The sequence below is a fragment of the Melozone crissalis genome, unplaced genomic scaffold (assembly GCF_028551555.1).
Source record: "Melozone crissalis strain CALT ecotype California unplaced genomic scaffold, PUWL_Pcris_2 ptg000042l_1, whole genome shotgun sequence".
In the NCBI taxonomy this organism is placed as follows: Eukaryota; Metazoa; Chordata; class Aves; order Passeriformes; family Passerellidae; genus Melozone; species Melozone crissalis.
The window spans coordinates 46,562,170-46,576,143 of NW_026535820.1; the positions used below are offsets into that span (position 1 = coordinate 46,562,170).

The 13,974-nt window shown below is 34.4% G+C and overlaps 1 protein-coding gene across 7 annotated transcripts in view; it reads right to left on the reverse strand.

Annotated features, from left to right (window-relative positions):
* The window catches only part of CDH18 (cadherin 18), a 481,117-nt gene that overhangs the window by 18,902 nt on the left and 448,241 nt on the right, over positions 1–13,974 (reverse strand). For all 7 annotated transcript variants that reach the window (XM_054284627.1, XM_054284630.1, XM_054284631.1 and 4 more), the window contains 2 exons: positions 12,623–12,759; positions 378–499 (listed from right to left, as the gene is read on the reverse strand). In XM_054284627.1, the coding sequence (XP_054140602.1) occupies positions 378–499; positions 12,623–12,759 (259 nt within the window). The remainder of the gene's footprint in view (positions 1–377; positions 500–12,622; positions 12,760–13,974) is intronic.

Genomic DNA, 13,974 nt, shown 5'->3' on the forward strand with positions numbered 1-13,974 from the left:
GCTCACCAGCCACTTCAGTGAGCTGCATTTGAAACATTGCTACTATGTGGCACTTGGATGAGAGATGTTAAATCTGCTTTATTCACTTTGTTCAGGATAGTGGCTTGTCAAATTCTACCCCTTATCTGACAGGATTAAAGTTTTACCTGCCTTTACAGAAGATAGTTTGAGTATTTTTTTTGCAGCAACATGAAAAAGATATTGAACAAATGCCAAAATTTTCTCCCTTTTGCCTCATACAATTAAAATTTCAATCAAGTACAAAATGTTAAAGTAAAATCAGAAAGAGTTATGACATTTTCCAAACTTCTGACATATGTGACATTAACAAAGCAATTCTTCTTCTTCATTGTAAGAAATATAGCTGTGAGAGTTACCTGACCAGGCTTTGAATTTTCACAGACGACTACATCATAATCTCTGGCAAGCTCGGGAGGATTGTCATTGACATCCAGGATTCTAACACCAACTGGAACGTGGCTCACTAGCTCAGGATTGTCTGCAAAACACATAGGATGGTATTAAGTCTTTTAAAATACTCAATATTGCATGTAATCCTCAATTTGAAAGTGGTTTATTAAAACAATAACTAAATGAAAACTTGATGCATCTACAGAAATTTAGGTAACAACATAATAAAGCATGTTTGTTGCGCTTCATTAACTGTTTTGAAAAAATAGCAATTAAAATGAGTGGGAAGTACGGCATGAGTCAAGTCACTTAAATCAAATACAAGCTACTCTGGAAATGAAGTGGGAGGAAACTGTTGGACTTATACTGTTGCACTTTATGGTGAAAAATAATCAATTTCTTGCTAATTAATGTTAAACTGTCCTCATAGTATTGAATTAAATCTAATGCAAAAAATATGAAAGCATTTTTCTTTTTCACAGTTCCTTAAAGGGTTTAGAAAGTAAAATGCAAATATAATAAAAAAACACATAGGCATATATAAACTTTCCCTAAAATTGAGTTCTGGTTTCTCACAAGCTGCTATGACATTTCACACAGTAGTTAGTAAGTGTGGCTTTAGCAGAAGAAAAGAAAGTTCAGCAGAAGTGAGTCTGGTTTTTGCACAAAGAAAACAATATGTAAGTACCAATGCCCAAGGCTATGATCTGTACTTTAATGGCAGCTCACCCTCAGAAAGATTACACCCTCAAAAAAGCACAATAAGTAGAATCCTTTCAACAAGAATACACTTTCCATGAGAAAATGGAAAAGAATCACCACCACCCCGTAATTTCTTTCAGTCCATAACACCCTGTTCTTACTTCCAAGTACTAAGGTAATTTTATTTTGTTGAAAGAATTATGTATTTAAACTTTTTATGATTACCTAATACATGCCTTCTGAAGTCTGTACAAGTATCAATCAATTAGATGACAAACTTTATCTTGCATTCACCAACTAAATGAAATTATCAGTAGAAAACTGTAAAGTCAATCTTTCAAATGGAATAAAATGGAATGAGGTATTACAGATTGACATTTTAAAAGTTCATGTGTGTGCTCATGAGGAGAAAAAAGAAAAATAAAAGAGAGAGAAAAATTAGTAGTCAAAGCTTCATTCATGGTGAAACTTCATTCACCATGGTTATTTTGATCATAATTAATCCCTACCATGTTTCTGTTAAAAATGGTCATGTAGAAAATGCCTGATATTTGTCACACATTTAATGATCTCTGCTCAGAATTCTGGAAAGCATTGACTTGGCACATACTTGGCTTTAAAACCATCAGTGATGTAGGCTCCCAGTGAAGAAATATTTGAGAATGTTGAAGTTTTTAGAAAAATGAAGAGATCACTCTTTTTCTTTCATCACATGGGATTCTAGGCCAAGGAACTAGGTCTTAGAAGTTCCCTTAGATTTTTCACATTCTCTTTTTAAATAATATGTGCATATTCACACAATGTTTTTAATACTTTTGAAACCTAATAGAAAGGAGATAAAAAAAGTCAACAGAAGACTTAACTAACAGAGGAATGCTATTCCCAATTACCCTTAGCATTAGACATGCTCAGAAGGCATGTATAGGCTTGCAAATGCCATTATATTGCTGAAATTTTCCGTTACTTTGCAGCTTTACCCCAAATCTATAAATATCTTTGTAAAAGGTGAACTAGGAGACAAACTGGACTATCTCCACTGTTTTTGTGCAGGAATGAGGCTCTCTATTGCCATATAAAAAACACCTTTAGTAGAAAACTTTGAGGAAAGTTTAAATGCTGGGGATATATAAGTGAGGGAAGAATTACACTTGGCTGTCCACTAAGTATTTGGGAGAAGGGAGATATTTATCTATCTTTGCTGGTTTTTCTGAAGGAAGCAATCTTCTCTCCAGGAGTACATTCACAGTATGAGTAGTTATACAAAAAGATGTTTGTTCCTTTCTTGAAGGTAGGTCAAAAGACTGTGCAGAACAGCACAGGCAGTACAGATTTAACATTACTTACTGCTCACTTAAATTTAGCTTGCAACTCATTTAGGCAATGTCCTCTGTTAATGTAATCAGACAATGAAAATTAAAAAATCCTGTAATTACAATTACAGAATATCATATCTATGGCCCAAAGAAACTTTGGTTTTGAAATTTGTTGGGGAGGTTCTTGAACATAATTTGTAAGGTATATGAACTAGAAAGTTGTATACATGAAGGAAGACCACAATACACACAAAGAGACAAGATTCATAAACTATAATGAAAAATTTGAACATTTTAATACTACAGAAAATCTGTAAGAGTTTTAGCAAGAAGGCAACACAAGTTGTGATTATCAGATAATTGTAGGATTACTGAAAAATCTTAGTTGAAAGGTTTTTCTGGAAGTCACTGGTCCAGTTTCCAGCTCAAAGCAGGGCCATCTTCAAAGGTATGAGGGGGCAAAAAACATTCAAGAGGATGCAGAAAAAATCAGAGAGGGCACAGAATAGTGGGTACCATAGATAAAGGACTGCTCTGTAGGCCTGGCATATAGTTACCAGGGAAGAAAAAATCAAACTTTTTAGTCCAGTGCATGACAAAAAGAGTTAAAAACTTTTATTTCAGTACAGTGCTGCAGACCTCTTTGCCCTGCCTTGAATGTGTCCTCTCGTATGCCTGTCACCACTACCCAGAGCAATCTTATTCAGTCAGTTAGATTTGCAGTAGTTTTGGAGAGATATTTTATGGAGATTCAGAAAGTTTACTTTTATTTCTTTTGCAGCTGTTTTACAGTACGAAGAATTTATAAATACCTCATCAGTTCAAAAGAGCTCTTTACGCACAAGGATATATTAGTAACTCCCTGGAAGCCAGTACCTCATGGAATCCCTGACATTTGCAGGCAAATTTCCATACTGACAGGATACTCACTACAAAATGCTAATGGTACAGTATTAACACCACTTACCAAAACAGTCTTGAGCAGTGTGCATGCCTAAATTTGCATGCAAGGCGGCAGAACATTTTATAATAGGGGAAGAGAATGAGAAGGAATTGAAGGAAATAAATTTTTTTTTTCTCTTTCTTTTTTTAAGTTTTGATTTTGGGAATCAAAATATACTCCAGTCTTTTTCAAGAATACAATTCACCTGCAATGTCCAAACCAATCTAATAACTGGCACTTTTAATAGTACATTTTTCTTAGTAAGACAAATTTCTTGCAGTAGTATGGCAGATTTCCAGTTTCAAGATAATCATTGCTGACATACATTTCAGGCCTGTGCATCACAAAATATTCTGCGTCCTATTAGCATTTGCCTCAAGAATATATTTTTCGAAATGAATGCTCTCTGTTTTAAGGGGCAACTGAAGCAGAAACACTGCTCTGATTCACCTATGCTAGGGACTTATTTTCCTATGCTCGAGACTTTTCCCAGAATAAACAGTTCTTCTTCCAGAATACTAAACATCTGTAAAGTAAATAAATTTCATTATCCAGATCCTCATATTCAGATCGTCCATTGGCAAGTCCACTCTAAATATACAGAAGACCCAATTAAGAGCCAATGTGAAGCCTTGAATCTTCTCTTCTATTAGTTTCTGTGGGCAAACTTTTAAATCCCTATTTAGGAAGAAAGATTTTTAATATAGTTACTGATGACTGAGAATTTCTTTTCACACTAACAAAATTCCAATAGACTTCATAAAAAATATTTTATCTGAATGACTTTCAGAATGTAAGTCCTGACATCAACAAGCTTTTGGTTTGTTTGTTACTTGCTTTTTGATATAAGCCCATTTGACATCTTTTCAAGACTTTACAATGCAAACCAATACTTAGGAAATTCAGCTAGCTCTCTATACCATTACTTCTTAAAGAGAAGTACAAAAGACTCATCACATTCCTCTAATAAAGATTAGTTTTAACACATTAGAAGAATAAACATAGATGTAGGAAGTATAAAATATACTACCCAAAAAAACCCCTAAGTGATGTAAGAATGTCCAACATGCAAGTGGGAGTGGCAATATCAATAAAATACTGGGTTTAATTCAGGATGATGTATATGAGATAAACTAAATATTCTGGCAAGGAGAAAATTATGCAGAATCTAAGAATAAGTTTAATGTTCCAGTCTTTATTTTAAGGAAGTGGGTACTTCTAAATAGTGTTACCTGAAGATGGATAGCAAATGCTTTTATTTTTTTCTTGTAGCAAAATTTAACTTTTTACTAATAAATATAAAGTTGAAGGCACTGCTCACTTCTATCACAGCAGTAGTGATAGCAGCAGCAACTACAGAAGCAATAGTGATAATCATAGCACTGCAGTAGATCAAAAACATTTAGAGTTTTCAGGCTGGAAAACCTCTAATGGTGTAATTCAAGACAAATTCTCAGATGACGTTGGTGTTGACTGCCTGATTAGAACAGGGCACCACAAAACATCCAGGAATGTCACTTTTGACATTTCTGTCACAAAGCTTCAAAGGGAAGTAAATGCCATATGATTCCAAACTCTATCCCTTCTCTAGAGACTCACCTTGGTAGCTAAGAAGAGCCATGCCCTATTCCACTTTCAGATGACAATAACGTAGGAATATCTTCATTGTTGCTTTTCCCAAAGAAACAGGAGAAGAAACTCTAGCATGCCTAGAAGCCAATGACTAAGCCAATGTAAACAGGGAATAAGCATTGAAATTGGAATTAGAAGCATAATTCCTTGAGCAGGCTAGAGAACTAACTGCCTTTCAACAACTGTTAGATTTTTAAAATAGCTTTTTGGTAGGCCTTCTGTATTGCATTGGTAAGCACATTAAAAAAAAAAAACAAAAAACAGCAGAGGCTGCTAAATCCACATGATTTTTGAAAACGTCCAGAAATTGGTTTTCCGCCGCTTCTCTGGGCAGCTTGTTCCAGTGCCTGGCCACTCTGTCAGTGAAGAAATGTTTCCTAGTATCAAGATGGAATCTTTCCTGGTACAACTTAAAACTATTTCTGGTTGTCCTCTCACTTGTTACTTGGTAGAAGAAGCCAACCCCTACCTTGCTGGAACCTCTTCTCAGGCAGTGGAAGAGAGCAATAGCATTTTCCCCAAGGCTCCTCTTCTCCTGGCTAAATGGTTGGATTCCACGATCCTAGAAGTCTTTCCCACCCTTATAATACTATAAGTTCATATTGCTATGATGCATTAGTAGGCAGCTTGCCAAGCCTGAAAGTAAACTGTGCATCATTGCTAAGTTTGGACCGGGTACCAGTGCTGTGTCCAGCTCTCACCGGTAAAAAAGTAGCAGATATCCAGGTCATTGTCATTACACCATGACCAATACAGTCTCAAAACCCCGTAGTTTTGTTTTTAAAATCTACTTTAATCTCTTTCAGATTTAGGGAAATACTATTGGTGACATTTTTTTTTTTTTTCCAGATTCTATTTTCTGGAAAAAAAAATGTTACCAATACCAAAACTTTTTCTGAACCTAAACTAGAAGGCAGAATGCAAGTGACGTCAAAGATAAAGAATGAATGTGATTTTTTTTTTCCTTGTTGAAGTCAGGGTTTATGGTAATAATTTTATTTCTGTTTCTGTATTGTATCTATAATCATATCTATAAAAAACCAATACAAAACACAGTATTTCCCTCTAATGATACTAAAAAAAAATAATAAAATAGTGGATTTCATTCTTTAAGTCCATTCTCTATTGCTACAAAAAATTACTAGTTTTGAAAAAAAACAAACAACTGAGACCTAGATAAAAACCACTATGAGGACATTTTATATTTATTGTAAGAAAAAATTCAGTTCAAAATAAAACTGAGGCAGGAATCTTGCAACAAACTCACTGGTATGAAAAAATCATCCTGGTGTCCCCCAGATACAAATGGCTAGGAGTTTATAAAACTGCAACAGCATTTTGTTCTGATTTAGATGATTTCTTGAAGATATTGTAAAGAAAACATTTTCTAAAAACTTATTATTTGAGACAAGCTATTAGAGTCATTCTTGATTATGTGGAAAATTAAAAATAAGTTGACATAAATTCTTGTTCTCTTATTTTTAGTGTGCATGCCAGGAAGGTATTCCTCCAAAGACTTATTTCCTTCAGGCAATGCATATGTTTCTTTCATGTGTTTCTAAATAAACCAAAATCATTGTGTATTTCTGTCTTTTGATTTCACTTTTTGTAAAATAAATCAGCTTGCCTCAAAATACTATTAACAGAAATACTATTTATACTTTATGTCTCCCCTCCAGCTTCAGTGATCCTTCTCCATATGACAGCCTCATGCAGTGCTATCAGGAGTAATATATTTTTATACCCTACCCAAATCTTAGTAATTTCTTTTCTGCAAATATAAATTGTGAAAAAGAACTGCCAAATTCTTCTCATAACCTTGCTGTTTAATGATGGTAATATGGGTAGCAATATCCCTGTGATTCCTAATAATAGATATAAACACACCTCACAATAATAATACACTTTATCTGTTTATTTGTTGCAATTATAGGACTTCCATTATTCAGCAACTCAAGGGGGCTTATATTTCACTGCTGCATATTATTAGTTGTCTCTGTGGATGCTGTTTTCCTCTGAATTATGTAATTGTATGTTTCTGTTATCGTTTTTACCAAGACTTATTAAAAAACTACTTATGTTACAATTAGAAAAGACACTTTAATGTTATTTACTCTAGGTCTTTTTAAATGAAGGTTCCAAACTTTTATTCTGGTGAGTTATCCTAACTTTTCACATATTTAACTTCTGAGTAGGGTTTGTTGGCACTCTATTTAAATATGTCTAAAAGTTATTTCTTTGAGTAGTTTTTTGCAATTACTTTTTCCTGATATCCCTTCCATAGCACATAGGGTATTGCATAGTTTGTCATTAAATACTGCCCTACCTCAACCCCTTGGCATTTTTTCCTGTGAAGCTCATAATGAATGTTCATGGCAAAGTAAATGCAAAGACAAATATATTTGTTTGGTTGGGGTTTATTTTTTCCAATTTCTGATTTTTTTAACACCTTGGAGATATGTGGAATTTTTTTCTGTAAAATTGATTGCATAATGATGTCACTTCAGTATTTTGATTTCGAATCCATTACAGTGTCAAAGCTCTGTATATACAGGTTTCTTTAACGTGGTAATTTTTTGCTGACTCTTGATTGGATTTCATCAAGTTTGGGGGATGTGACAAAACCTGGCAAGAAACACCATTATTTCAGTTCTCTTCTATACAACCTCTCCACAGCTTTATAAATTAGGAATTCTTTATTGTCCCTTCAATCACAAGTTTTTGCACCCATTGCATTCAAGTTGGTCCTTTAAGTGAATAGAGGAAAATGATCTGATTTTCCATTTTCAGCCACTGCAGAGGATTTTGGAGACAATCAGGAGCACCTCAACTTGATTCCCAAACTGCTAATGATCTAATAAATCCAGAAAATCCATTCTACGCTCTGATATAATAACCAGCTACATAAGAGAAATATGTGACAACTTCCCAGTTAAAAGGTACCTTTAAAATATTTAAAATATAAGCACTTATCTTGTTTTTTAAAAAATCACGTTTCTAATTAGAAGCACAGTTATTATACATCTAAGTGTCAGTATTTTATGAACTCCGATAACCTTTTGATGTTAACATCACCTGAAAAACATATAAAGAAGCTGGTTTTCTCCATTTTCTTCTTTTATTTTCTTCTCCACATTAAAAAGATCCCAGTATCAAAAAATCAAAGAATTATTGATTTTGAAGGTGCCTCCATTGATCTGCAAGTCCAACTCCTTTGCTCAAAGCTGGATCTAGAGTGTACATTGCTCTGGCCATGTCCCATTGGGTTCTGAGTGTCTCCAAGACAGAGAATTCACAACCTCTCAATGTGACCTGTTCCAATTTTCGATCAATCTCACAGTAAAACCATTTTTCTTATTTGGTTTAAATGGAATTTTCTGTGCTTCAATTTATGCACATTGCCTCCTGTCATTTTACTGTATACTACTCAGATGAGTCTTTCCTGATGTTGATCATCTTTAGTCACCTCTTTGACTCCCCCTAACAGTTATTTAAACTTATTGATAAGCTCCTTCTGAGCCTTCACATCTCCAGGCTGAACAATCCAAGCTTTTTCAGCCTCTCCTCATATGACAGATATTCCAGCCTTCATGATTCTGCACTGGACTTAGTCCAGTATGTCCATGTCTTTTTTGGTATTGAGGAGCCCAGATCTGGAAGATTCCTTGTGTGGCCTCACCAGGGCTGTATGGAGGGGAAGGATCACCCCTCTCAGCCTGCTGACACCCACTGTTTTCTCACCCAGTGCAGAATGGCATTGGCCTCCATTGCCACAAGATCTCATCACTGGCTCACACCGAGCTTTCATCCACCAGGATCTCCACCATAACCTTCTTTCAAAAGCTGCTCATCTGCCAGTTGGCTGTGCATGTGAACTGGTGCATAGGATTATTCCTCTCTAAGTGTTCAACTTTGCATTTCCTATTATTAAATCTCTCTTCAAGATTTAATTTCCCTCTCATCAATCTCTCTTCATTTCCTGTTCAGCCATTTCTCTAACCTATTGAGATCTTTCTGGTTGTCAACACAACAGTCTGATGTACGAGCCTTTATTCCAGCTTTGTTTCATTTGCAAAGAGTGAGAGTGGTTGAGAAAGCACTCTATTCCACATATCACGTCATTAATGAGGAGGCTGTTATATCCTGCATAAGCCACCAGGAATAATTCCTAGTGATTGGACCCCACCTGCTAACTGGGCTGCTGGTTGAAGCCCTTTGAACCCGCCATTTCAGACAGTTTTCCATCCACTTCATCCTTCAGTTATCTAGCTCATTCTTCTATGTGTCTTGTTCTTACATGAATTTCTCTCAATCTTCCTTAATTCTTACCAGCTAGGGAGGTAATTTTGGAATTTGAATCACTTTGTATCATTGAGTGCTATCATTATAATGAATTCTAATTGACAGATTCTGTTAGTCCTCGAAATAGCTCAGCCTTAAGTTTTTCTACTTCCAAGGGACAGACTGTATTCTTGGTATTATTATGCTATGACTGTATTTCTTTCCTCTAAATCAGTCTTTCTTGTGTTATAAAACATTGTGCATTTGCTCTGTACTTTTCTATTCTCATCACTCTTGTCAAAGACTTGTTTAAAAACCTTTATTAGAATCAATCAAATTATATCTTCTCCCTCTTTCAAATAGACTTTTCTAATTTTTTTTCAAAGAATTCTAAGTCAATTAAATGGTAATCACCCTATATGAATCTGTATTTTAAAGTATTAGTACTACTCTTAGTATGACTTCTCCTTCCCCCATCTTAGATTTAGTCTTTAGATCCTTCAACATAAACTATAGTACTACTTTATCATCTTATTTCCTAATACTACAAAGAGATTTCAGGAAGCACTCCTATTGAGATAATCAAAGCAAATGCTTCTGAACACAAAAATGCTGCTGTTTAAGAACAATGCATGTTAAAGAAAGAAAAGGATTGCCCATTAATTTTTATAATAATGATGTGATTTAAGAAATAACAGCGCAAACAGAAAAAAGCCTGTGGATTATTACATCAGCATTACTCCTGCAGAGCAAAGTGGTAGGACTTCCTCAGATTTCAGAGGACACTTGACCAATGCAGACAGTATACATCACATACAGAGAGGAAAAGTGAAAGTAAATATCTTATGAAAGGTTGAGAAAGAATGAGGTTGAAGCATGAAGATATCACACAATTGGGGGTAGAAATATAATCTTGATTCTAAATTTCATTTATGTAAAATAAGCCCGGTTACAAATAGTGGCCAAAAGGATGATAGGTGGAAACTGAATTCTATCAGTGATATGTAGCACAAAGTGAAGAGAGGAAAACACTTCAAGAAAATAACTACAATCAACACTTTATACCCACAGAGCACCTCTTGTTGTTGAAGGGATACACTCTTTATGGGCCTTGGAGGTTCTGCTGTGTTCTTGGCCAAGCAAATGATGCCAGAAGCTGCAAATGCCTTCTGCTGTGTCAGATAAATTTGAGGAATACCAGCCCCACCGCTAAATAACACTTTTGTCATAGCCTTTGACTGATATTTCAGCTTTAGTCTTAGTTTTGCAGTACCTTGTGCTTGAGCTTAAAAGCAAAGACCATAAGACCAGATATGGAATAGGTAGCACTTAAGGGAAGAGCTTTGGCCATACACAACATATGCTCCTTGCTCCACCATAAATTCATTATTAAGTTCACAATGGATTTGGAAGAGAACAGTGTTGTAATTTCCAAATACGGCAAAAACCAAAATGTTTGAGGAAGTAGACAGAAGGAAATGCTGTCTGTCATTTAGGCTGCCTGTCAGTCTGTCTGTTATCCATCTCTTCCTCACTACTATATCTTCCTTTTTTCATAAGTGAATTGTTTTTCCAACTGACTCTATAGATTTACTTATTTTTTCAACCCCAACTTTAACTGTAACAAAGGCAGAGCAAGGGACAAAAAATCAGATTTGTGTTTTCCTGTAAAAATTTGCACCTGAAACAGAGACTTCTAAGCAGAGCACCTAACAAAAAAAAAAAAAAAAAAAAAATGACAAAGAAAAAGAAAAAGAAAAAAAAAAGTATAATTCCTATAATTTATTCCATTCTGTTTTAGTTTTAAACATAATCCTCCTTCTTCATACTATTCTCAGCATGATACATGTACCAGCACTCTTTTGATTATGTGAAACAAATAATGTGGAGAAAGCTATGTTTAAGTTTTATGCTATTGAGATTTTTTTCTGGAAAATTATATTTCAATGGTTTCCAAAAAAGGACTCATGAATACTCTTTTTTTTCAGTGTCCCTGTGTAGCTTTTAAATTTTGGTTGTTTTTTTTTTTTTTTTTTTAATTAACAGTATGCTCCTGGTTATGATTAAGCTTTAATTATATTTTATTTCATGCTGAATTCAGTTTTATGCTGAACTGAAATGACATTATACATATGTCAACACTGTCAAGCACACAGGAGTGTTAGTGTTTGCTTTTTCAAGGAGCTAATCATAAAATTCTAGATCCTATTATTTACTGTAGGGAAGTACTTAGCTCAAAATGTCAATTTATTCGTGAATGTAGGTATAATAATAGGAAACATTTTGTCGTCTTTATGAAATAAATTCATGCTTTTATTTTGTAGCATGTGCTAGTGCTGTAGTGGCAGAACAGATTAAATTTTAACCAAGAGTTGAAACAGATAAAAGCAGATCAGGCTAAATAATGTCAGTGGAACCTATTAGAGGTAAAACCTGTGTTTTATCATTAATAAAACAAACAAAAAAAAAAAGAAAATGAATATACATAAAAGTATTTCACAGTTTTGATCAAAATCACTGCCACTGAAAGATGGTATCATGAACAGTGCTTAGGAGGATTGAATCTATCAGTCCAGAATGGGACTTTTTTTTCTTCATTTGCCCTGTTGAGTTTTCTAAATTTAAAACTTTGAACATGGAAAAATGAAGACCCTGCAATAAAAAAGGTAAACTGAAAAGTTCTTTAAACTCTCCTTGCTTCAAGAAGAAATATTTGTCTCATCTCCTCAGCCAAATGGCTTTTGATCATTGCAGGGCTTATCTGAGGCAATGGAGATTCACCAAAGTTAGAGGACTTTCAAATGCACAGGTAAGTATTTATTATATCTTGGTAATTTGCCTATTAAAAGGCCAGAAACATAATCAGAAACTACTAGTCATTTGTGAAATATAACTTAACATGGGCATACAACTGGCATGCAATTTGCTAAAATAGTCGATAGTAGATACAAGAAGGAAAGATGAATTTCTCAGACAGTACTAAATATTGTTAACTTCTAAGACATATGAATTGTGAAACACCAATTGCACAAGCTGTTTATTTTAGGAGATTGAATGCTTAGAAATATTGCTGGGTAAGTTGGCAGCCTTCTGTCCCATGCAGAGAAATCTGGCAAATTTACACAGGTGGACTCACATAGGCATGTGATTTTGTTTCATTGTTCTGTGGAGTTAGAGTATTAACAAACACACAGAAAACTCTTCTTTATCTGGACTAGCTAAAAACCCACTGGTGTTCAAAAGAACATAACATATTAATGTAATCTTTCTCAAAATATGAGAGTGATTATTTTCTTTCTAATTTTTATTTTTCATACCATGTGCCAAATAAATTATTTACCTATCTCAGAAGCAGCCACTGTGATGTTGTACCAAGGTGTCTCCTCTCTGTCAAAGATCCTGGCAGTCTTAATGGTTCCAGTGCTAGCATCAATGGTGAAATACCTGTCTTCTTCTGTGTTATGATCAATGAAATATCTATGAGGAAATATAAAAATAAAAATATATTCATTGTAGTATATATAATCCAAAGTAACAGAAAGCTATATAACAATATTACTTTCAAGCTTTTAAAATCACAGACATTTAAAAAATAACCTGAAAAAAAAAAATATCATTTGGAGAAACCCAAAGTAATACCGTATTTAAGTTCTTTCATAATCTTTTATTTCTTTTGATATATAACAATATTTCCACCATGAGTGACTAAGATATAAATTGCTAACAGGTGGTATTTTGCACAGCAGTATCCTACCCTTTCAAAGGTAAAATACACAAGTATTTTGACTAAAAATCATGAAATGGAAAAGCAGAAAAGAAAGCAGAAACTAGGACATTATTATTCGGCTTATTTGCCTGTCACTGCAAACCAGTGCCATCAGCCTTGGTTCCTGTTTCAAAGCATGCCTCTCTGACATTAACTCGATGACAAGGTGACACATAAGCCATTTGGAACATCACCATTACAGAGAATCAGAAACATCTGGTTCCCAGAGCAGCCATTGACACTAACCTAGAAGAAAAACTAAAATTCCCTGCTTTGCTCCCTTGGCTTCGTGGCACTTTGCTGAGCAAGGAAGCTAAAAGCCTTGAAGTGGGTAATGGAAGCAGAGGGAAAGAACAAAAAAGAAAAGATTGACAAGACTTTTCTCAAAGCTGGAATTATTTAAAATGGCTTTTAACAAATGAAGCAATTACTCAACCCTTCCAAGCCTTCTTGACTAACTCCAGAAAAAAATAATTTAGGAAAGGAAAAATATTATTTTATATACCATAACTACTTTTCCTGATAATTTTTCATTCCTCTTTTCATTCTGTGAAATTCCATATATATCTAATTCATGGAAGGCATATAAAGGTCAAAATGATTTATTTGTCCCATCCAATTGCTCTTATTTTTTCATTACCACAATGTAATTCCTCGCTAATAAAAAGAGTGGCACACATAAAATTTGCCAAGCATAAAACAATTAAAAATAAGTATTATTTCTCTCACAATGTACTTATTTATACCAGTAGTGTAAACAAAAAGCAAGAAAACAAACAAGTATTTAATTGAATGATATGTTAAAGGTGGAAGTGATGTGAAAAAACAAAAGAAAGAAAGCATGTAGAAGGGAAAGCAGAAATCTGAGCGAGTCACCTTAACTGGTCAAAGGATTGGAGACTCAGTGGAAAAGCCAAATAGGATTT